This window comes from Candoia aspera, chromosome 4 (assembly GCF_035149785.1).
Source record: "Candoia aspera isolate rCanAsp1 chromosome 4, rCanAsp1.hap2, whole genome shotgun sequence".
Classification (NCBI taxonomy): Eukaryota; Metazoa; Chordata; class Lepidosauria; order Squamata; family Boidae; genus Candoia; species Candoia aspera.
The window spans coordinates 104,827,240-104,851,695 of record NC_086156.1 but is presented as its reverse complement, the minus strand read 5'-3'; the positions used below and the strand labels follow the sequence as shown (position 1 = coordinate 104,851,695).

General features: G+C 41.6%; 2 protein-coding genes, 1 long non-coding RNA gene and 3 other non-coding genes across 6 annotated transcripts in view; 5 read left to right on the top strand and 1 right to left on the bottom strand.

Annotated features, from left to right (window-relative positions):
* The first annotated feature begins 3,854 nt into the window (after nucleotides 1-3,854).
* On the top strand, nucleotides 3,855-3,926 carry TRNAP-UGG (transfer RNA proline (anticodon UGG)). The gene has a single exon. It is a non-coding gene; the product is annotated as a tRNA-Pro (tRNA).
* Nucleotides 3,927-4,534: 608 nt separating this feature from the next.
* On the top strand, nucleotides 4,535-4,607 carry TRNAT-UGU (transfer RNA threonine (anticodon UGU)). The gene has a single exon. It is a non-coding gene; the product is annotated as a tRNA-Thr (tRNA).
* Nucleotides 4,608-5,901: 1,294 nt separating this feature from the next.
* TRNAP-AGG (transfer RNA proline (anticodon AGG)) lies at nucleotides 5,902-5,973 on the top strand. Its single transcript has one exon. It is a non-coding gene; the product is annotated as a tRNA-Pro (tRNA).
* Nucleotides 5,974-6,349: 376 nt separating this feature from the next.
* Nucleotides 6,350-7,076, bottom strand: LOC134497429 (ribonuclease-like). Its single transcript, XM_063303088.1, has one exon. The coding sequence runs from the start codon at nucleotides 7,054-7,056 to the stop codon at nucleotides 6,610-6,612; it is 447 nt and encodes a 148-aa protein (XP_063159158.1). The 5' UTR covers nucleotides 7,057-7,076; the 3' UTR covers nucleotides 6,350-6,609.
* Nucleotides 7,077-16,468: 9,392 nt separating this feature from the next.
* Nucleotides 16,469-24,456, top strand: part of LOC134495801 (C-type lectin BpLec-like) — a 65,448-nt gene continuing 57,460 nt past the window's right edge. The window contains exons 1-2 of the mRNA XM_063301458.1: nucleotides 16,469-16,545; nucleotides 16,708-16,786. Coding sequence (XP_063157528.1) covers nucleotides 16,720-16,786 — 67 coding nt within the window. The 5' untranslated portion in view covers nucleotides 16,469-16,545; nucleotides 16,708-16,719. The remainder of the gene's footprint in view (nucleotides 16,546-16,707; nucleotides 16,787-24,456) is intronic.
* LOC134495803 (uncharacterized) lies at nucleotides 20,931-24,046 on the top strand. Its single transcript, XR_010067849.1, has 3 exons — nucleotides 20,931-21,056; nucleotides 22,691-22,770; nucleotides 23,961-24,046. It is a non-coding gene; the product is annotated as an uncharacterized LOC134495803 (long non-coding RNA).

Below are 24,456 nucleotides of genomic sequence, written 5' to 3'. Positions count from 1 at the left end.
TCTCCTTATTTATGTATTTATTTATGTCATTAAATTTGTTAGGGTCACCCGCTTCAGTAGATTCCAGTAGATTTCTCTTCCATATCTACATGAAACTGGCTTCTGGTGGGGATCATGGCAGTTTGAATAGGTTCTTTTCATGAGCTCCGCAGACTGACCTGACAACGCAGCATTTTTATTGAGCTCAGGAGGGCTTCCTTGGACCCCTGAAGTGTTCTTTGGATTAAGGGGAACCCCAGGAATCACCCCATATGTCCTCCGGATGGCTGCTCGTAGCCAGAAGATCGCAAAATTGAGTTTAACATTCAGTCAGTGAGTGAACAGCTGGGAGGTGGAGCCGTCATCTTTTCCCAAGCCGCATTGAAGCCAAAATCGGACTCTAAAACTGACCACCCCTTTCTAAAACATCAAAATTATTATTCTTTTTATGTGTAACCAAAGAGAGACTTTTTACGGCAAAGAGATGCTGGGTCTCTTGGTGATCTGCATTATTTTTGGGATTTTTAAACTTTTTTTAAAATTTTGAAACTTGATTTTTTCTTCATATATAAAGTGTACGGTTGAGAGTTTAAATAGTTGTTTTTATACTGCTTTTTTAAAAAGTGAATTTTGAGGATCATAGACCATTTCCTTTACTTGATGAATCCGTGGCGTTGAATCTTTATCTTTCTGTTTCTACTTCCACTGGGAAACTGTCTCTGCTTTCACTTTTCACGATTAGATATATCTGTAAATGAGTTGGAGGATTTCTTCAATATCCTGCACTCACGAGAGGGCGCCATAATCTACCGAAATGGAGAAATGGAGGAATTCAAACAGATTTTCAGTGATTTCTACCAAGAAGTTATTCAAGCCTTTGAACATCTCTCAGAATTTGTGAATAATAAACTGTGCCGGCAATTGGGGGGGGGGGGGGATGGATAAAGTTGAAAAATACAACAATTTTAAAGATGTTGCCTCAGGGAAGAAGATTGAGATTCAGATCTTGGTGCTAAAAGGACAATGGGGAACTGAACTGGAGAAATTTGATCTTGAGAAGGACTTGTATTTAAAAAGAGAACTTGGATACGTTGTGTTGATGGAATATCAAGAAAGAGAACTGGGTTTTGAATGTTGGATGATCTTTGAAGAAAATCTGGACTTTTTGAAGAGGGCTATAGAAAAAATTGGAGACTTAAGGGGACAGCTCTCTGTATAATGTGGTGATATATAAATGCTTTGGTTTACTTTGAAGTGGGATAATGGCTAAATATCTTCGGATGGTCTTTTAAGGATTTGGATTGATGTTTCTGGTTCTTTTTGGATATTCTTATGTTTGCTAAAGGGATATTAACAAAGTTACTTTTTTGTATGTGTATTAAAATGTAGACAGTTTATGTTACTGTATTTTAGTATAGTTTTCTATTAGAGTAGACAGGAAGGAGTAAAATGAAAGTGAGGAGGGATATTATTTATGCATTGTTTTTGTTGGGGGGGGACTAGGTTGGAAGAGGTTGCTATATGACTTTTTAAAAAAAAGAGGGGGGAGGAAAACTGTTTTGGGCGAGTTTGTTTTGTTCTAAATTGAAACAACTTATAGAAATAATGTTTATTCTGGTTTAACCGGCAGCAAGAGATTGATACTGGGTTTCTGTATATCTTCGTTGCGGAAAGTCTGAAGTCACCCTCTATGTAGTTTCTCTTGTATTTTCACACTTTTTTCTTTGTAGATTTTTGTTTCATGCTTTCTAGTTTTTACCTATATTTTGAAAATTAATAAATTAATTTTATTAAAATTATTAATTTTATCAACATTAATAAAGTTTGAATTAAAAAAAATCTACATGAAACCACAGGGACAGTCCTCTATCAGTTGAGGGTGAGATATTATCAATATGTTAATAATTCCAACCTTGGGTTGTATGGGCAGTGCGATGGAAGTCTAGACCCCGTGACTGAAAGCTGTGAGACCCAGCGTGGGACAGGACAGGCTCGGGATTAATCCCAACAAGACAGAGTTCCTAGCTGTGCAGAAGTCTCCTGATTCCAGGATAGTTCCATCCTTAACTATGGACAGGGTGCCACCACGCTTGAACAAACAAGTACAGGTAGTCCTCAACTTATGACTACAATTGGGACTGGAACTCCCATCATTAAGCGATACAGTTGTTAAGTGAGTCGCATCCGATTTTATGATTTTTTGGCTGCAGTCGTTAAATGAATCACCTCAGTCGTTAAGCAAATCTGGTTCCCCCATTGACTCTACTTGTCAGAAGCCCCCTGGGAAGGTTGCAAATAACGATCACATGACCCTGGGATGCTGCAACCACTGTAAATACTTGCTAGTTGCCAAGCGCCTGAATTTTGATCACGTGACCATGGGGACACTGCGACGGTCATAAGTGTGAAGACTGGTTGCAAATTACTTTTTTCAGCACCAGCGTAACTTTGAACAGTCATTAAACAAATGGTCATAGGTTGAGGACTACCTGTACACAATTTGGGGTCTCTCATGGACTCATAGGGACAGCCCCTGCCTAATTTCTGCTGGTTGTCTTACTGTTCCCTGGACCAGTAAGCCCTGGGGATGGTAATTCCTGCCCTCATCATCTTTTATCTGGACTACTGTAATTTGCTTTACACCGGGCTGCCCTTGAAGGCAATTCAAAAAAATGCGATGGCCATGTGCTGATGAATAAGGACCACTAAAGCAGAATAAAACCAACTTTAGGAGCTGCATTTTTGCCACTAGGTCCCTGGTTATTATCCATATAGCTGTTTATAACTCAGATTATTGTTACCTTGTCCAGATTTAGTTCTGGATGTGGTAGCAGCTCACCAAATGGAACTGGTGCACCATCTGGAGGTCCTCTTAGAATGATAGCGCCTATTTGAAGAGTGGGTCGCAACCGTGGATAGGAAGGCCTCTGCACAGATGCATCTTATGTGCCAATTATGCCCTTTCCTGGACGGGGAAGCCCTTTGCACGGCCACCTTTCTCAGCATTAGACCTTCTCCAGAGAGCTGGGTCTTCGCTTAATGTGCCCGAAGTACCCCTCTCCCTCCCGCCCCGCCCGGCCCCGTCCCGCAGCAAGATCGCCAGCCGCGCAGAGGGTCCCTTGCTCCAAAGGGGGGCTCCCCGTCCCGTCCCGCCCCTTGTCTCCCCCCGTTCCTGGCGCAGAAGGATCACAAGCCTTCTTCTGCATCTTTGCACAAGCAAGAGAGGCTGGAAGCGCCCCGGGGCATCCTTAGCTGGCACTCCTCTCTGTCAGTGCCCACGCCAGGTAAGAGCCTTTGGCGCTGCTGAGCGGAGGAGCCAGGCATTTGCCCATCTGCGTGCCCGGATGGCTAGCCAAGTCTGGGAGTCTGCTGGCACGACACGGAGGGCGGGCCGAGTCCGCGCGTCGCAACCCACTTTCTTCCTCTCTTGCAAGAGAGCCCGGATTGTTTCATTATTTTCTCGGATTACGTCGCGTAGAGTCAGTTTTTATTTGCCTAAAAATACGATTTCCGCCGAGGCTGTCGGTCTTCCTGATGTATTGCTGCAGAGCCGGAGACCATCTGCTGGTTTGTCTCTTTTTTTAAGAAAAAAAAATCTTCTGCACCAGTAGCGTAAGCGTAGTGTAGATATATTTGCACGCTCTTGATTTGGAACTCCGTGTTCAGCCAACCGGATCCAACTTTTAATTTTCTCAGCTTCTCAACTGCAGCCTATAAAAGCATTTCAAATGCTATTCTTGACAGGAACAAAATCGAGTGCAGTTTTTTCCTCCCAAAGGCGAGAAAATAGTTCAGGCTCTGAACTTGAACAAAATTATTGGGATACCATCCGTTCTCCACGTTCAAAGTAAGCTCAGAAAGAATAGTTCACAGCTGGCTCGTTGGTCTAGGGGTATGATTCTCGCTTTGGGTGCGAGAGGTCCCGGGTTCAAATCCCGGACGAGCCCTACTTTTTAAACTCTTTGCAATATTTAAAATATTTATTAAAAGTCAAAGGGACAATAAGTTTATTCAGAGAGAAAGAGGAAGATTTTTTTTGCTCGTTTATAAGATTAAGGTTGCAACACTGAAAAATAGTAAGATATTTCGAGCGAAAGAGACTTGCTTTAGGCTAAACATAAGAATAAAGCATTTCTATTCAGAGAAAGGACCTACAGAACCTCCCAAATGGATGTGTAAGTTGCTTGGTTTACTTTATATCAGCTCGCTTTGTTATTTCACTCTTATCCTTCCTTCTTTGCTTTGGATTTTGTGAAGAGCAAATGACTAACCGAGGGCCTCGAAATAATATTTAAGTGAAAACCTTGAACTTCCTTGAATACATTTTAATTTAATTTAATCATTTAATTGATTGATTCACAATTAATTAATGCTTAATAATCAGTTAATACATTTATGCTAGCTATGTTCCGCGCCTTGAGTTCAATATTAAAAAGGAGATGATGATGATGATGATGATGATGATGATGATGATGATGATGATGATGACGACGACGCTATCTTGTTTTGGATAGGTGTTTTCTAGGCTGTTGAGTGAACGACCGGCATTAACCCGGGCTCCATAGCTCAGAGGGCAGAGCACTGGTCTTGTAAACCAGGGGTCGCGAGTTCAAATCTCGCTGGGGCCTTTGTTATATTGGTGCCGGCAATAACACACTAAGCCACCGTTGAAGTCCTTTGGAGCCCCTCGAGAGTTGTTAATTCCCGCAGGCTCCTTCGGCAGATCATGGTTTGCCGCGGGCTGCAGGAAAAAAAACTCCCGAGTGGGAAACTGTCGAAGCTCTTGAAGTGAATTGGTGGGAGGGACCCAGTGCAAAATGCACCAGACCGGAAGTAGGTCCTGCTGGCGTTTGCAGCCTGGGCAAGTTGCAACGCGGAGGGGCTTTTTTGAGGGGGGAACTTGGTGCCAAAGGAACTGAGAACCCAGAAATACCTCAGAGAGAGAATGAAGAACGAGGGTTTGCACCGAGACCCGTGCATATTCTGGCCGCGGGGTGCAGGAGACAGGGACTCCTGAGGCTGGCTCTGCTTGGCAGGGTTTGGGGAAATAGCAGGCAAGAAGGTGGCTGGAGAGGATCGTAAACGTCCCTGGCATCTCCTGGTGGAGCAGCTGAGCCTGGCTCCTCCAGCCTCTGCGGAGTGGCACCGCAGTAACACCCCAACCTGAAAGTCCCGTTTTGGGGACACCCCCCCCCGTCATTCTGTTTCAGCAACGGGGAGGGTTGGGAGGGTCGTCTGACTGTTCACTGAGGAGCCAGGAAAAAGTCGACCATCAACTGCAAAACCATCCAGCGCGAGAGGAAATTCTGCGCTCTGCTCGTTTCTGGCAAATGGTGCCTGATGAAACTCTTCCCTGCGCTGCAAGAAATGAAAAAGCAAGCGTATCCCCCTCCCTCCCTCCCTTCTCCAAATGTCAGGTTTTCCCCTTTTCTCCATGGAAATTAGAAACGGGGAATGAACTCGGACTAAATAAGCGAGAGGGGAAGACAGGAAGGAGAAAAAGAAGAGAAATCCAGCCATTCCTTACGTTCCCGGAGCTTCAGAACTGCAAAGCAAAATAGAAAGTCACAGTGAAAGAAGGAGCGGGTGTTGGGCATTAAACTCATCCGTCCCATTTCGTCCGCGTTCGTCGAAAAATGGAAGGAAAAGGCTTTTGGTGCGCGCCCAGAGATACCTTCTGCTGAAAGGCGATGAACTCAAAGTAAAGGGGCAGGTGGTTAAAAACCCCACCTGGATTTGTAAGATGTGATTGAGATTTTGTTTTATGTCTCTTCCCTCCTCCTTTGTTTGAAAAAGAACAAATGCAAAGATTTAAATCTGCAGACAGATTTTTTAAAAACCGCAAGTCAATCCTGTGCCACGTTGGCCGCTAGGTGGCTCTAAAGCTCAAAAACAGCGCTGCGGGACTTTGGTACTGAAGCAGGCTCGTTGGTCTAGGGGTATGATTCTCGCTTAGGGTGCGAGAGGTCCCGGGTTCAAATCCCGGACGAGCCCGTTTTTTAAATTTTCTCTTAAAGGACCCTTTTTCTCTCGAAGGACCCTTTCCCTTTGGTCTGCGGTATTACAGAAGGATTCTTTCAACAATTCCAGGAATTGCTCACCAGGGAAAAATCACTGACTCACTTTTTAATTGCAGATTGAAATGATGATGATGATGATGATGATGATGATGATGGACCAACTAATGTTTCTGAATTCTTTTTCATTTGCAAATCGAATCAAATCTTTCTTACAGTCAGAAACCACTCGTTCCCATTAGCATTTTAAAAAATCTCTACTATTAATCAACAAGACACCTCTCCAAAGCATGCAGACAAGATCACCAGTATTAAATTCAGTTGATTTTTATTTCCAAGAGAAAAACAGAGAAAAACAAAGAAAATAAACTGAGATTTTCTTCTTCATAACTACTATAAGAATGATGATCCGTGCACCGTTGGGAGACTTGAAAGATCAGGTTAGGGAGAGGTCGTCATGGAGAAAACCTATATGAGTGGTCACTAGGAGTCAAAAACAACTCGATGGCTCATAATCAATCATCAACTATAAGAAACAGTAGAAGGAAAAAGAGAGAGAAGGCAGAGGGCTGAACTGGTTTCTCTGGGCCTAATTTTACAACTCCTCCAGCTCCTAATAGTCTGGGACTTCTGTCTCCAGGTGAACTGGGTAGCCATCTTCACAAGCGATAATAATCCTGTCAACAGCACTGGTCCCCATGTAGTTGCACTCTGGAGCCCACGAGCCCCTTTGAAGTTTGCACACCGTGAGGGGGAAGCTCATGTTACTTTCTCGTAGGTCTCCTGTGGTTGGTTCCCCTGCCGGGCCACACACAGCTTGGATCTGAGGGACATCCTTGTGGACAAAGGTATTGATGTGTTTGCAATATTTATTGGTTGCCAGGTGACGACGCTTCATCAAGAGGTTGCAGTACCGTTGGGTATCTGGAGCTTCAGTCATTGGGTAATCCACGTGCTGCCTCAGGAACTTCTCAAAAGTTGTGGCATTGGTCGTGGCCCACCAAGCCATCAACAGGAGGAGAACTGTGGTTAGCCCAGGACGTAGGCTGTTCTCAGCCATTCTTGTCTTGGTCTTCCTCCGTAACTGATCAAGAGAAAGGAAAAAGAAGAGGGAATGAAATTGGGTGGGCACAGAAAGAAGTTGTTGGATGCCCAAGGTACGAAAACAAAATAGCATCCTCAAGAAAGGTCAAAGCATAGGCTGTGTCCCCATTTGCCCCAACGTGGGACAAATACGTCTCAGGAGCATCATTTTCTGCCTTTTCTCCATGACCTTGCCTTCACCTCCTCCTTAACCAGGAATGAATCAGGGTTAAGTTGTCCCTAGCTTTACTAGCTCATGTGACAAACCAACAGAATACCTGGCATTCATTTCTGAGAAAGGGGAAGACAAATACAGATATTGCCTGACATAGGAACAACTGTAATCATGGGTGACAATATAGGGACTGAGGGAGATGGGCAGTATTCACACAACCCTGAATTAACCCATCTTCTGAGTTCACACATTGTACCATAGATTAATGGCTGAGTTTACACTATGCCCAGGAAAACCCAATCAAGGGTTTGTTTGTTTGTTTGTTTGTTTGTTATTGCTTTTAAAATAATAACAAATAAAGAAAAATTTTAAAAAGTAAAACACAAAAATAATTGCAATGCAGATACATACACCTTCAAAAAAAAGAAAGAAACAACGCTTAAAAAGTGCTTTAAAAAAGTGAAAAAAAAAGAAAAAAAAACAGAAAAAAACCAAAGTTTAATATACTGTTACAATTCTATATATACATATCCAATATTTTTTCAGGTGAATATATATTTATTTCTAATACATTTCTATAACTATCGTTCTTCTTTCACCCACTGTATTTTGTATAAATGAGTCCCATATTTCATTGTACTTGTCCATACAAAGCTTATGTCTGTAGGCAATCTGCTCATAGGTAGAAGAATAATCAGGCCTTCAATCCATTGAGTGAATGGGACCATACATTTATCTTCCCAAGGTTAACACTAACCAAGCTTAATACATTGTTGTGTGAATGGATCCCCTGACCCTTTATCTTTGATTAAGCATATTGTAAGAACACAGCTGTTCTCTCTTTCCTTTTCCTCATTTACTTCTGAAAATAAGTCCTTCTTTTTTCCATCCGCATCTACATATAAGACGTAAGTGTAACACTACATATAAGTGTTCCAAGATGCTGACAGTTTCTTCTGGAAAATCTGTTTACTGTTTTATTTTCCTTAAAGAAATCTCAAATAACCTAATCAAACATCCACTGTTAAGCAGGGAAAATCCCTAGGGGTTTGCAACTATTTCTTTAAAATCCTTCTACATTTTAGGGTCTTTGGAAGAGCATGAGATGGCGAAAGGATGTTAATTCTCCTTGCTCTTCCTTGTCACAAAAGGATATTAGGGTCACCAAGTTACATTTTTTTAACAATCCAGACAAATCTTATAACTCACCTTGCCTTAAGATGCTCCTGTCTCATCTGGTACCGTCTCTGGATATCAATTAAGGAAGCCAAGTGTCCAGAGGGAGATTGGGGTGATTGTCTCCAGCAGGGAAGTTGGAGAAAACAACAGGAAATGCCAGAAGTGCTTCCAAGCGTAGCAACGAATCTCCAGAAATTGCCAGAGGCTTTCACACATTGCCAAGTGTCTGTGTCAGCATGAGGACTAGAACCCTTTTTGTTAAATGACAGCTGGTGAGTTCTATGCAATTGTGGGTGATGGCAGAGGAGAATGACACATTTTCCCCCTCCGATATGCTTCTGCAGTTGGTGTAATCCAAATGTTGCTGTAAGAAGTAGGAAAAAAGGGTGCTTATCCAAAGCACTTCAGACATAATTATTATCTGTGGACTTTTGAGGATGAACTAACATTTACATCTCTGTTGGCGGCAGATGAGATTCCTCCCTGTGTCAAGATGTTTTAGCGTGGAATCTTAAACAGACTATCAGAAAGCAAGCTTTGCTTCTGTTTTTCCCCCCAATAATTTTATTAAGGATTATATTAAACAAGGAAAACTAATTGAACAACATAATACAGAAATACATTAATTTTTTTTATTTCTTAAAATTTTTTAAAAGTTCAGAGAAAGAGCAAAAGAAAAGGAAAAGAAAAAGGGAAGAAAAAAAATAGAAGAAGAAACTTCCTCTTCAAGTATAATCAACATTAACAACTTATTGCTGTCTCTTAAAATATAAGCAAGCTTTGCTTCTGGTAAAGGTACAGGTTTCCCTTGACATTAAGTCCAGCTGTGTCCGACTCTAGGGGGCGGTGCTCATCTCCGTTTCAAAGCCGAAGAGCCGGCGTTTGTCCATAGACACTTCCTCTGTGGTCATGTGGCCGGCATGACTACATGGAACGCCGTTACCTGCCTGCCGAAGTAGTACCTATTAATCTACTCACATTTGCGTGTTTTTGAACTGCTAGGCTGGCAGGAGCTGGGACTAGCAACGGGAGCTCACCCTGTCACGCGGATTCGAACCACCGACCTTCCGATCAGCAAGCTCAGCAGCTCAGCGGTTTAACCTGCAGTGCCACCATGTCCCTTAGAATTCATACTGTAGATGCCCTTTATTAGATATTGTTTTTATTATGCATTTATATCAGCCAAGAAAAGAAACAAATGATCATCAAACAAATCAACCCAGAGTTCTCACTTGAGGCACAAAGGACCAAGCTCAAATTATCCTACTTCGGACACATTAAGTGAAGACCCAGCTCTCTGGAGAAGGTCTAATGCTAGAAAAGGTGGAAGGAAAGAGAAGAAGAGGACGACCAGCAGCAAGGTGGGTGGACTCAGTTACAGTGACGATGGGTGCACCGTTGGGAGGCCTGAAGGACCTACAGAGAGACTATTATATGCCCAAAGATGGAAAGATTCTGAAACACCCACAACTGAAGAATGGTTGGTGAAGATGCCAGAATTTTCAGATGGCAAATTTGACTTGTTTGTTTAGAGAGAGGACAATGAGTACATTAATTAATGATTGGAAACCTTTTATAGATGGCTGAAAATGGAAAAAAAAATGAACTGGTGTTTTATGGATTTATGGATTTGGTGATTAGAAAGATTAGAACTATGGGAAGAAGGGAATCACGATGTAACCTTAAAGAGGGAGCATAGATGATAAATTTATTTGTAAAGTAGTAGTAAATTTATTGTAACGTAGATCAGAAGCCGTTTCTTTTGTACTTTTTTTCCTTTTCTTTTATTTATTCACTATTTTTCTTTACTCTTTTTCTTAAATTGGTACTGCTTTTATTATTGTGTAAAATTCTTCAATCATTTCTCTTGTTTTTAAAGGAAGACCTGAAGGACCAGGTTAGGGACAGGTCGTCATGAAGAAAATCCATCTATGTGGTTGCTAAGAGTCGAGACTGACTTGATGGCGCATAATCAGTCGATCATTCAAACACATTTATATGGAGGTAGGTAGCATCTCCTGGAATGATGGCTAAGTGTTGCTGCCCCTTGGCTGAAAGTCCAAGTCTTTGAAGTAAAGGTCATGATAATGGAACATGTACAGTTCAGGATGGACAATACAAAAGGAAGCAATGCAGGTTATTGAGTCTTTACATAAGTCTTTGGAGTGAGAGGTCTTGTGAGTCCATGTGCTCCTGAGCACATGTTGAGTGCTAAAAGGATACTGAGTCATTAAATAGCAGCAGGTGTCATTCAAAAAGAAAATTGCTCATGATACTGCTGACTGGGATACAGAGTACGGGCTTAGCCTAGCTACCAGTGAATGTTAACAAATATTTATTTTAACTGAGGTAAAAATTCGATTGGTTAAGGAATGCATAGGGTAGAAAGCTTTACTCCTGTCCGAACTACACCTTGAAGAGAGAATATTGAGAGAGCAAGCTTCTTCAGTGCAGAGGTGTATGTTACTAATGATAGGCCAGGTAAGAGTCAGGGAATAAAAATCAGGAATCAGGTAGCACTTTTTCTGACTGACACGTTTTATTAAAAGGCATAAGCTTTCGTGAGTTGTGGGGATGAAGACAGGGTGGTTATGCAGGTGCAGGGTGCCCGCGAGACAGTTGAGAAATCTCTCATTCACCTGCAACTGTAATGTGTTAGAAACCCATTGTGTCTGTTAAGAGTTTCGGAAATAGTCTGATGTTTGGGTGTTCAGCAATCTCTTGCTCAGCTGAGCTGGCGTATTTTCGTTATTCTAAAACAGCCACCTTGAAATCTGTAATGGAGTATCCTGGGAGGTTAACATGCTCTGATGTGACTTGGTCCTTGCTTTGAATTGGATGCCACACCTGTGTCCATACATCCTTTTGCACAAAGTGTGTCCCGTTTGTCCAATGCAGAATCCAGAGGGGCATTGCTGTCAGATGAGGGCAATATATCCCACGGAGGAACAGCATGTGAAGGCACCTCTAATTTGCTGGCTGGGGAATTCTGGGAGTTGAAGTCCACCCATCTTAAACTTGCCAAGTTTGAAAGACACTGTTCTACAAGCCATAGGAGCACAGGGACCCTTCCTTATCTGGTTAAATGTGCTTGGTCTCTTTGTGGTTTGGCATCATGCCCAAGGGCTAACCTGTATATTCTTCTAGCATCTGCTGTTCATATCTGGGATAAGTGGGATACCCGAAACCTTTCTGATCCATGGGAAATTCATTAGGGACCAGGAAGACCCTTTGCAGCCAAGGTTGCTGAGAGAGGGAAGCTGGGCATGTACATCTAGAGAATATTTCTAATGCAATGAAACAGTATTCTGGTAAGCTTGGACAGCAAAGAAACCGGGTGTCTGGTACTTTTAACAGGTGAGAAGAAGGCATCTGAGCAAGCGTAACTTCTGTTTGGGGACTGAAAGAAGCCACACCTGGCCATGTTTTCTCTTCTGCACAGCAGGTTGGAGGAGAGTTATAAACATCTGGGGGGGGGCAGTGAATACATATGGAAGTTTGAGAACATATTATGGGCACTGTCACCAAATGGCCACCATGGGTGAAAGGAGGGTTTGAATGATCTCAAATTGGCTTCCACAAGGGTATGGCCAGTCTCCAAACACCCATTTATCAGAAGCTAAGTAGTGAAGTTACTTAAGTGCCATTCCTTTAGCTTCTGAGGATGCTTTCTACCACTCCTGCTTGTCATCATGTGGACTCGCCGCCAACCAAAGGGTCAAGCTGTGATAATGTTCCATCCTTATTTCCCCACATAGTCTGCTGTCCTGATGGGGCCCATCGGAATTCTGGGGAACCAAATTAATACTGGAGCCTGGTGCTTTGGTGTAGCTTCATGTTTAGATTTTGGTTTAATTAAACAAATCCAAGAAAAATTACGTTAGGAGTGTGCATCTCTGAAGCTCTCTTTGGATGCATTGGCATGTATGAGTGTTACTTTGGGGTCCTGAAGGAACAAGAGAGGCACTTTTACATATTCACCATTTTCTTTTTTGGGGAGGGGTCATCTCAGATTCAAGGACATCTTCCTGTTGAGTGAGTGTGATATTATTTCCATACTCGAATCTAATGTTGTGATGTAAATATGAGAGGGCAGAGCTTGTATCATGTTGTCACAATGCCCATCTTGTCATTTTGGCATCATTATGGTAAGGAATAGACACCAATGATGGTTTAAAACTGTGTTTTATTGCATAAACCAGGCTGGATTCACACAGACTGCTAGATCATAAACCATATTTTATGAAATGTCAGTGCTGATTTCACAAATCTTACTAAGGTAAAACCAAGCAAAGCAGTTTACAGCAGTTTGTGGACAAGACTAAGGATAGGACGCTGTACCTTTAGAATGGTCTTGTAAGAAGTAGACATTTTTAGGATTCCTGCTTGGTATCTAGAAGTCCTTCTTCATGAAGCCATTGTTTTGTCTCAAATACATTAAAAACCTTTTGCTATAGCCTTCAGGAACCATCTTGCTCAATGTTATAAACTACCTCTTAAGCTGTTCACCCAATGAAGCTCTTCTCCTGGTGGGAAGCTCCTCTGATGGTGCCACTTGCTCTTATATAGATTTCAGACAGACATGACACAATACCAAGATGAGTCAAGAGCTTTAAGGAAATCCTGATCCACTATCTTCAAATTTTGCACAATGTTGGGTGAAAGGGGTAGAAAGAAGGTCATCTCCCCAGCATCAGCACTGCAGAAAAAGCATTGTGCTGCCCTTGATTTCTGCGGGGAGGATTGATTGAAAAAACAGCCCTTTGACTCTGTGTCTTGATTGCAAGGAAATAATATTACTAGCAAATATGCAAGCACTTCCTCCTTTCCTTAATCTAATTTTAAATTCCAAATAGTTGCCTTTCCATTACAATCAAAATTATTTTCATAAAGGAAGCTAACATGATAAGACATTCACAGTTCTGAGACTAAATTGTGCTTGATAAAGATTTAGTGGATCTCTGGTTTCTGATGCCTCTTTTTTAGGCTGCTTCCAATTCAGTTTGGATTTTGGATATGTATTTGTTGCCAGTTTTTAGATTAATAAAGTAATTCCACAAGAAGAGGGTCATCTCAAGATTTGTTTTCTGCTTATTTAGTATTTACTTATAATAATAACCATTTATTTAGGCTGGCTCAACCCAGAGTTCTCACTGGAGGGACAAATGACCAGGCTCAAATTATCCTAGTATGGACACATTATGAGAAGATCCAGTTTCTGGAGAAGGCTCTGATGCTGGGAAAGATGGAAGGAAAGAGAAGAAGAGGAAGACCAGCAGCAAGGTGGAGGAACTCACTTACAGAGGTGATGGGTGCACCATTAGAAGACCTGAAAGACCAGGTTAGGGACAGATCATCATGGAGAAAATCTACCTATGCGGTCTCCAGGAGTCAACAACAACTTGATAGCACATAATCAATCCATCAGTTTTGACTGGCACTTTACCAGCTTAACATTCACATTTTCTAGTTTCATGACAGATCCTATTATGACTTCCACACATCCTGTGAATTGACAGATTTATTATCCTGTATCACCCCAAGTATTATACCAAAAGAAAACTTTAAGAGAACATTTCCTTGAAAATATCCAAATGGAAGATACATGGAAAGAAATATTCTAAAGAGGGGTCCTCTTATGTATTTTTTTAAAAATTTGGGTGTTTTTAAGGGGGGAATGCTCCTTTGTTATGCTTTGCTGACACTCTGAAAATTAATCTGTTTTATTCCAGTGCGTCCTTGGTCCCAGCATATAGATTCATTAAGGGTGTCTAGTTTTGCATCGGATTTGTATTCCTTTCTCTCTCCTCCTCCCTCACTCTCAATCTCACTCATCTCACGCTCATTTTTACTTTTGTTTTTATTTTTGCCACTCAGAGGGTAGATGAGAAATTCAGAAGGACAGATAGATAGAGATAAATATAGACAGACAGACAGACAGACAGACAGAGGTTTGATATTTTTTTGGTTGAGAAGGAGAAGGAGAAGGACAAGGAGAGCAGCTCCATGTTGCAACCCTTGTGTTGCAGTCCTCTTGTGCACTAATGTGCCAACCAGCAGACATTTGATGAGGCTCTTCTGATTAAGCACAACCAGTCTGTCTCAATCATTTGTCCAGGAGGGAGAATGCTCTGAAATCCATTGGTAAGCTGCCCCCGAGCAGCAAGACTGTTGTCAAAATGTCATCAGAGTGTGACATTGAAATAGGTGCCTTCCCATTCTTTGCAACTGTAGCTTCAGATCTCATTTCAAGGAGGAAAAACACTCACATGCACCTCCAGGTTTGTTTGGGGTTTGGGACTGCCCTAATTTTTTTGGTTTCTGGTCTTGCAAAACTGCTGCTCCTTTCAGACTAGGGACATTTATGTCACCAGAGGAAAAAACTAGAAGTACTCTTAATGAAGTCTGTTCAACTCATCCTCCATGGCTATACTTGATTCATACATCCCCCCACTCCACAAACTTACATTTCTTAAAAAAAAAAGGGGGGATAGCAGAAAAGGTAAGGGTGCTAAGACTCTTTGGAGATGTTTCCTCCATCATTTTAATGTGTTTGTTTTTTCAAGCATTCTCATTTTCCGCCACCACTGCTTGAGGATGCAAGGCAGGAGATGCTTAATAAGAGCCCTCTGATCTTTTCCAGATGTGGTCTCTGTGAGCTGATGCCTCCAAGGTTATAATATGCTATCTAAGTGATTCTAACTGCAAATGCATTGATCAACATTTATTGTCTGGGTTATTATATTTTGCAATATTTCAAATGATTTTGGATATTCACTTGATGATATTCAGATGATTTTGGGTTTCCTTTTAGGACAATCAGCCCTTAAACTGGGGTTTAACCTCTACTTTTCAGATAAATGGCATACTTAGAATTGTCATTTACTACAGTAGACTCTCAGTTAAGAGGCAGCCGTGGGGATTGGTAGATGCCGGATGAATGTAGTTTCTGGTTGCTTGAGAGTTACTATTAAACCCTAATACCCACTAGAGGGCAGCAGAGAGATACAGATTTTTTTGCTGGTTGCTTGAGAGTGCCAGGATTTTTTTCTGGTTGCTTGAGAGTTACTATTAAACCCTAATACCCACTAGAGGGCAGCAGAGAGATACAGATTTTTTTTGCTGGTTGCTTGAGGATACCGGTTTCTTTCTGGTTCTATTTTTGTGCTGGTTGCTAGAGTTCCGGTTAACTGAGAGTCTACTGTATAATATTTTCATTGATTATTATTGATTGATTTCTAAATTTTATCAGTTGCTTGATGGGACAGATTTCTAAGAATAGCGAACAATAAATACACAAGTAAATATACAAACTCTGCCTAAACCAAATCAGAAACCACAGAGAATAAAGCTAAAATGAATTAAGTCAATGGAAAAAGTGGATTATTTATTCATTTCTAAGCTGAAAGTAGTTGTCTTGTAGCTAATAGCCTTTGAGAAAAAGTGCAATTAAAAAACCCACAACTGAATATCCAAACTTCATATAAATTATGTCAGAAGCATCACCTAAAAATTATAAATTAATATAAATTAAACCAGAAAATCACACATAAACTGTCAAAGGAAGCAATCATATTTTAAGAACATGGCAAAGATTAAAACAATTATCACAAAGTTAAAATAAAATTACTTAAAGAAACAACATAGCATCTGAATTATATTGCCCAGTGTGCTAACTTCCTCTATGAAGAGAAAATGCATTTTTTAAAAAGGAAAAACAGTTAGTAATCAAACAGCAATCTGGAATTTAAAAGGAATGGAATGAGGGAAACACATTTGTGAAGATTTGCTTATGATTACTGTTAATTCCTTCTGACTGAGACATTGCCAAAGGTTATTTTTTTCTGCAATAATTTTCCCCCATTGCAGTCAATGGCTGCAGACTGCCCTTTCCTCCCCTTTGAAGGAAAGCAGAATGGGTTGCTTTCCACCTGTTTCATCTTAACCTTGAGTATGCAAAACTGAAGAAAGGGGACCTGCACTTCCTGTTGGTGTTGCACCATGTCTGCCTGGGATCTATATAACAGGCTCTCAGAAAGCAAGAGAGCATCTGAGACGCCTCCAGCTCACCTGTCCACCAGTTGTATCCATCCAGGAGAAGACCATCACAAGGTGAGTGGCTGAAGAGAGCTAAATTTGTAGCAGTAGAAAATAAATTTCTGTGAAGTTTTTCTTTATCTCTTCCAACCAAATGTAGCTTGTAGTTTTCCTTCTTCTGCAATGCAATATTAGATGAACATCGCTCTTGAACTTATGGGTATTTCCTCCTTGAAGGTCCACCAGAAGATGGGACTTGTCACCTATTTCAGCCTTTGCTTCCTTGGACTCCTGATTGCCAATCCTTTCTTAGAAGGTGAGTCTCTGAAGCCAAATCTACTTTGTATTCACAGCAAATAAACTGGATGAGTGATAGTGGTCCGTAGACATTTCCACACAATCTGTATAGATCAAATGGGATTTTCTTTCTTTAAGGGAGGCCAGTAAGAAGTACCCATTAAATGCCCATTTCCTCCCTATTGATCCTTTTGTCTCTGTGCAGCTGAGGCCAGCTCCTGTGCCAGGCAATGGATGCAAAACCAGGGCAACTGTTATGCGTATTTTGATAATAAGCTGACCTGGCAAGAAGCTGAGGTAAGAAACTTTTCTCACCAGCCCAGATGAATAAGATGTATAATCCACGCATCTAGATTCAGGTGTGTCTCCTGCCATTTCACCCACTAGTGTAGAACATGGAACTCAAATGCTGATCATGTACATCACTGGCGAACGATCTGTGAACCATGAGCCACTAGTGTGTCCCCCAGATTTCAGGGTGGCCCCCACAGGACTTTAATTGGGTTACTGGAAGACCTGCAGAGCCCCCCTCTGGGTGGCTGGAGGTGGTAAGCACGTGGGGGTATGGAAAGGGGCCGAGCAGCGGGGAAATGGGGGACTCACCGCTTGGCTGCTTTGCCTCGAGCACCCCACATTCCAAGAAGAAGGCGTGGCCACACTTCCTTTCATCTGGCAACAGGGGCGTCCATGGGAGGGGGGCAAAATAGTTAAGATGGTGGCTGCAAGCATGAGATCAAAGCTCTGTCCCTTTTTTATGTGCATCATCTGTGTGACACATGTAAAACGGAGCAAGGCTTTGACTGCATGATTGGGGCTGCCTCTTCTGCATTTTTATTCCCCCGTGGATGCTCCTGGTTGGCAGGGGGAGATTCTCGGTAACTGAGCTGGAGATAAAATCAATTATAATCTCGTAAAGACATCCTCCAAGTTTCCATTACCTTGTATGCATTCTCCCTTCATTGGTACATTTTTCAGCATTAAGACGTGGTAAGAAAACTAGCAATGGTGTCAAAAAGGCAGGGAAATTGTTCAGATTTACTTGTGAATTAGCCTCATCCCGTACAAAGGGAATAGCCTCTGAGCAAACATAATACAGTATGTGCTCTAGGTTTAGAAATATTGAATAGTCTACATTTGTGACTTCATTGAAGAAGTGGTGGGAAAGCTTAACAGCTCTATATATATATATATATATATATATATATATACACACACACACACACACAAACGCGCACACACACACACACACATACACATGAGAGTGACTGATGTATCTTCTATGTTTTTTAATTGACTGTACCTCACCGTCCTTATGCTGGTCTATGACCGTAATAAATATTTGATTTCATTTGATTTGATATTCAGATGCCATGATGTGTCTATACCTACAAAGATTATAATCGTGCAAACCATCGTATTCTCTGTGACACTCCATGGAAGCAAAAGTTGGACTTTGAAGACACAGGACAGGAAGAGTATTGGTGGTACTAGAACTCACAGTCTCCAGGTTTCTAGCCTGATGCATTAACCACTAGGCCAACCTTACTCTCAGGGATAATGGGACACACAGTCAACTGGCCAATCCTCCGTCTGCCTGCTCCATCTTAGAATCATATGGAGAAGTAATAATGAAAGCTTCATTTGAGGTCCCTCATGCCACAGTTGACTCTAGACAACCACAGCTTTCTACCTGGAATATCCTGCTTGAAGGAATCAATGGGCTAGAGTTTTCTTTTGATCTTAACTGTACAATCCATTTGTTATCTGATAAAGAGGGGAAAAAAGAAGGAATACAATAACCACCAAGGCAGAAGTGGGCAATGAGATGGTCATGGAAGCTTCCTCTGATGTCTACCAGCTTCTGTATCTTACCTTAACTTGATTTGTTAGATTCTTTTAATTTAAGACAAATTAAATGGGAAGCTGGTACAGTGCACTCCAAAGAGTCAGCCTCTAGCACGTTTAGAGGCTCTCTAAATGCTTATCTGGCACTAGAAACATTTTTAGGGTAAAAAAATGGTAGGTGGTGGCAATTCTGTCTTTTGTTTAACAGTATCATGGGGAAGAGGTAGGAGATAACCTACTAAATTAGCAAACATTAATCTTGAACTAGAACAAACCCTTGTCAAAGCTTGTGGGTCATCTCACTGACTTCCAAATGCAAACAACCAACCACCACCACCCAACAACCCCCCATGCTCTTAATAGTGTAGACAGGCAGAAGATGGAATTTGGATGGGAGTTCGAAAAATGATAAGTGACCACCACACATTAATTGTACACCTTCATGACTGAGGAAGGTGCAGAAGAGGTTTCTTGTCCTCCTTTGCACATTGTTACCGGGGAGAGGATAAATGAACCGAGAGTGACAACTTCAGAAAAGATCTGCATCAGAACATTTTTATTGATATTGCACTGCGCGCAAGCCAGAGGGAAGGTCCAGAAGAAAAAGGAGACCTTGTGAACTGATCTTTTGAAGAGGATGGGACAGACCTTTATCTCTGTGGAATGTGAGGAGGTGATGCGATTAGTGGGAAGGCAGTCCATCACAGCGGCATCCTGGGGAGCCCAGGGAGAAGCGTCCTGCATCCTCAGAGCTCCTGTTTGCAGATGTAGGCATTGAGTTTGCTGCACTGATTGTCGTTCCATAGCTGAAAGCCTAAAGTACAAATGACAAGGAAAGTGCTATTATTTTTGGCCTTTATTTCTTTCTCAAATGGGCGTGGTCCAGAGGAATCAGAATACATACACATATACATATACTTGTGTGTGTGTGTGTGTGTGTGTGTGTCTGTGTGTCTAAAGGGACAAGTTAAGAAAACGGGAGTTTGGTTTGAATTCTGTCTTTTGAACTATTGATTCCCACGCCCCTCTATTAAGATGTTCACCCATTTCCTCCTAAAATTAGACCAAAGACTTTCTCCCTGAAATAATGTTCAGAAAAGATTAGGTACAATGTTAGCTACCCATTTCAAATCTGTATCATTTCAAATTGGAGAAAAAACTGCAACCATGACAAGGTATTCAATGTAACATTAAAACTAAACTCCCTGCTCTTTAAAGCAAAATGCACTCTACTCTGTTATTTCATGGAATTAAACCCTTTAAACTTTCGGTCATATCATAAGTCTTTTAGTCCCTGGGTGTCTCAGAGATGGGCTTAAAGCCGAAAGGAGCCGGTTGCCGCTGCAGATCGGATACATGGACCGGCTGACCTGTGATTCCCATAGGCTGAGAGAAGTTGGAGACCTCGAGTGTCCCTAAGACATCCTTGTCATCCTCAGACACTGAAAAGTTTGCTTACCTGTGGATTGTCGCAGCTCCACACAGTGCTCATTGTTGCCATCGTTGTCTGGCTGGTAGCTCATCCAGGATTTGTAAGGGGATCCATCAGTCCCATTCCTGGTCTGTGGAAAGGGAATGTGGTGAAAGGAATCAGAGCTTTGTCTAAAGACTGACCAGTAATTTTTGTCTGTGATTAGGAAGTATTGAATTTTTTAGTGGCAACGTATGGAGCAGGAATCTACAGGATTTAGGTAAGTCAATAATCATTACGCTACTGTCGGTAGTGGTAACTAGGAACAGAGTGAAGTCAGTGATCTCACCCAATGGACATCGTGGAGTCCAATCCAGACGTCACTGAGTTCTTGTTGGTAAGTGGAGATGTGCTCAGCCACCAGGAGAGCCTCTGCTCTGGCAAGTGTCTGAGTGCTGGAAAGCGTTTGGCCCGAGAGATCAGAAAAATCACACACCAGGCATTTCTATAAAAATAAATTTATTTACAGAAAGCACAAAAATCTATTTTCAAGCTGTGCATTCAGACGTGCTCAGAGAGGACTGGGCTGCAACTGGGCTGGAAGGCTACAAAAGCGAAACTAAAACAAGTCCAGGCAAGTTCCTCCCAAAGCCGCCTTTGCCCATCTAAGAAAAGGCTGGATGTACCTGATAAATGTGGACCGTTTCCTACAATGTTTCTCTCGTGGTAGATAAGTTCAACCTAAGATCCTTGAATCCCTCAGGAGAGGAAGTTCTCTGTCTGAAAATGGTAGGGGAATCCTTCAGATTGGTCACTTGTAAGTCATTTGTGACAGAGGCATTCACCTTTGGGCTTGTGATAACATTTAGTAGCTGGACCTTCAGGTTTGCAATGGTGTTAATAGTATATCAGGGTATTTCCTGAAACCTGTTACCCCTGTTACTTCATCACATCTTCCTGAGGTCTATATAACAGAACATCTAAGATCAAATTCAGCAGGCGACCACAACACAACTTCTAGTGGAGGATTCAGGTGAGGACCTAAATGATCTGTTGTTTTTTCTTTCGGTACCATTGTTGCCATTTAAATATGCTTTTACTGTATTATATACCAGTGCTGAAACACTGATTTTCTTTGAATTCCGAGCTTCTGTGCATCGTTCAGGAGGTCTTCTAGCTGAGAAAGAGCTTAACATTAGGAAAGTTTTTCGCAAGGATAGCAATAACAACTATAAGCATGATGGTGACGATGATGAGCTTCCTCTATCTTCAGACAGCAACTGAAATTGTTTATGTAACTGATATGGCACAATGTGTACGCAAGGGGGCAGCACCTGTATGATAGAACAAACAGATTTGCAAAAGGAGATGTATTTTTTTGGGGGAGGGAATCCAAATTGTGGGTGGGCCTTCTTAGATAGAAATCCAATACATTAATTAATAAAATGAGTTTCCATAAAAGGTGGCTTTGAGGGAGGGGTAATGGAGCATTGGAGGTAAAACACTTTATTTTATAATACTTTGTTTCAGGTACCCCCTTTAGACAAATGGTGTTGAGAGCCAGCTTATTCTACTGGACAGAGGAGTCTATGGTTTTTGGAAATGTAGTTTTCAGACGCTACAGACTTGAGGGCGACATGTGGTGGTTTGTGTTGTAGTGATTGTAAAAAAACAGTGTAACTGACCAACTAGTGAAGGTGTAAAATTCTAAGCTGGAAGTACCGCTGGACATTTTCCCAGTATCATGCCTTGTGGAACTTGAAAATGAAGCCTGCCAGCCTAAGAGTGAGATATGGGCTGGGTTCACAAGCGTACTAAGTCATAATGTGGTTTGTTTAGTTCTGACTTTGCATAATGTGGGAGTCAAGTCACTTTGGTCTGCAAATCATAGTTTAGGCAAGGATGCACAAACATTTTCTAGGGAGAGGCCTACACTTGGCCAGTGAGTGGTATGCCAGAAGCCTTTCAAAAAGTGATAGGTCAAGCTTGGGGAAAAATAGATTTTAATATGTTTTCCATTTAAATTTAATAGATGAAATTAAGGATATGCAAATTGAGTCCAATTCCATTCAAATGTTCAGACTGATTCAGAAAAACCCATCTAATTTGAACTTCTGAATTTGATTTGATTTGGACCATTAAAACACATGCACATCCTTGGAAAACATCCACATTATCTAAATTGACTTGATGTATATGGACCCATTCAATCTGACAAATGCATTCAATGTTTCCAACCTATCTGAACTGAACTGGAGTGTCAGATGTTCATGCAAGCCTACTTAATGATTATTCGCCCATCATATGTTTAATGATTTTCTCCTCTTACTTTAAAAATACATTCGCTAAGAAACTGTGGAAACTTCTGCCACCACAGAGCCCTGGAATATCAGGTTATGGCTACCAGATTCATGGTATTATGTGAGATGTAAACCAGGATGCTATGGCTTTATCATCAAGCCATGGTTCAAATAAACCACAGCTTAATATAATGCTTGAGCCCTATATAAAAATTAATAATCTACTTGGCTGAAAACCTGTGAGCAAGGAATTGTGCAGTATCAACTCTTGAACATGGAAAATACACAGCAAGTTTGAATTTGTGTATGGATGTTCCTCCTAAAGATCTGCTGCTCACTTGGCTCCATCACTGTTTGGTATTTACAGGCGAGCTTAGCAAATGGGATCACTTGTTTATCTAAGTGCCTTCCTGATCAGCTTTCTGCTTTCCAGCCCTTTCTCTGGAGGTGAGTCTCTCATAAGTTCCTCACTGCTGTTAGAACAAAACAGCTGAAGCCACGCTTCTGGGCTAGGAGACTCTTTTGGTACTAGGGCTACCAGATCTCAGCTGCAAAAATCCACATGATCACTAGGAAAGAGAATTGTATGCATTTCCTTGAAGCCATCTAGTGGTCGCCTTCAAATCTGCACTTCAAATCTTATTTAGCACTAAAATACGGCGTGCTTTCCTTGACTTGAACACATTAGTAACTTGTATCGGGACCTCATTGTTTGTAGGAAGAAAATTCTGCAAGTTGTCTATTGCCCACCCCTTCAGTAACAAGAAGGTGGAGATAACTTTACAATGTAGGATTCTTCTGAAAAGCAGCCAGTGATGTATTACAGCGTCATGCATACATAGAGATTTGGCAGACTTGAGTAGGGTATGGAAACAATATTATTTTTAGGTAGCACCGTCCCCTTCATTCCCAAATCCATAATATTGCTCTCCGTATGACAGTCTCTATATTGAAGCAAACAAATGAGGCTATGACAATGTATTACTCAAACTGGTTTCAAATGAGAACTGCTCAGAGTCCATTATTCCTCTAACGTAAATCTTCATTTTGTGGTAATGATTCTCAGTTACAGGTAGTCCTTGACTTATGATCAAATTGGGCCTGGAACTTCCATCGTAAGTCATTGCAGTAGTAAGTTGAGTCACCACATGACTGGACCTGATTTTATGACTATTCTTACAGTGGTTGTTAAGTGAATCACAGGTCATTAAGTGAATCCAGCTTCCCCAGTGGCAGTTTTTTGCTGGAAAATGGCAAAAAATGTCACAAAACACAATCATGTGACCATGGGACACTGCAACCAGTCATAAATGAGAGGCGGTTGCCAAGTGCTCGAAATGTGATCATGTAACCACAGAGTGGGTGGGTGACATTTTGCGATGCTTGGAAGAGATGTTTTGCATACCAAAAGCTCAGGTTCAAGTCTTAATCTTTCCACTTGGGACCAAGAAAGACTTTTTCAGAAGATTGTTTGCCTATTAGTATATAAGCTGCTGATCCAAATTGGCCAATGATTTGAACAAATGAGACAGACATATAGGTTGCAAGATCTTTTGTGTTCTTGGTTGAGTAGTAGATTTTTCCCCTCCTGATCCCACTCTCCATCCTTTCTGTTTTTCTGTCTTCCACCTGTACAGTTAGTGCTGACACCTGTGCCAGAAAGTGGCTACAGTACCAGGGCAACTGCTATGGGTATTTTGAGGCCAAGAAGACATGGGAAGAAGCTGAGGTAAGAAGAAGCTTGCATTTAGTCTGTCTCACCTGGCTTGGTCCAGATCATTTTGTTGCTATCTGATGCTTTCCCCTTGTCTCCTTATTTATTTATTTTTTAATTAGATTTATATTACCGCCCCTCTCCCCCAACGGGGGACTCTGGGCGGTTTACAATAAAAAAGATAATAAAAACGTCTAAACCTCAGTCACAGTTTTAAAAACATAAATAAGATAATCAATATTAAATCCAAGGGGAGATGGAATCCCGATCAATAAGGGTGCTATGGCACCAACCACACCCAGGTGGAGCTGTTACCTCCCCATCCCAAGCAAGGCGGCAGAACCAGGTCTTCAATTTCTTCCAGAAGTCTGGAAGCAAGGAAACCCGTCTCAACTCCGGGGGCAAGATATTCCAAAGGG

Excerpts from the sequence above, each read along its gene's own strand:
- LOC134497429 (XM_063303088.1), bottom strand. The coding sequence starts at position 7,056 with ATGGCTGAGAACAGCCTACGTCCTGGGCTAACCACAGTTCTCCTCCTG.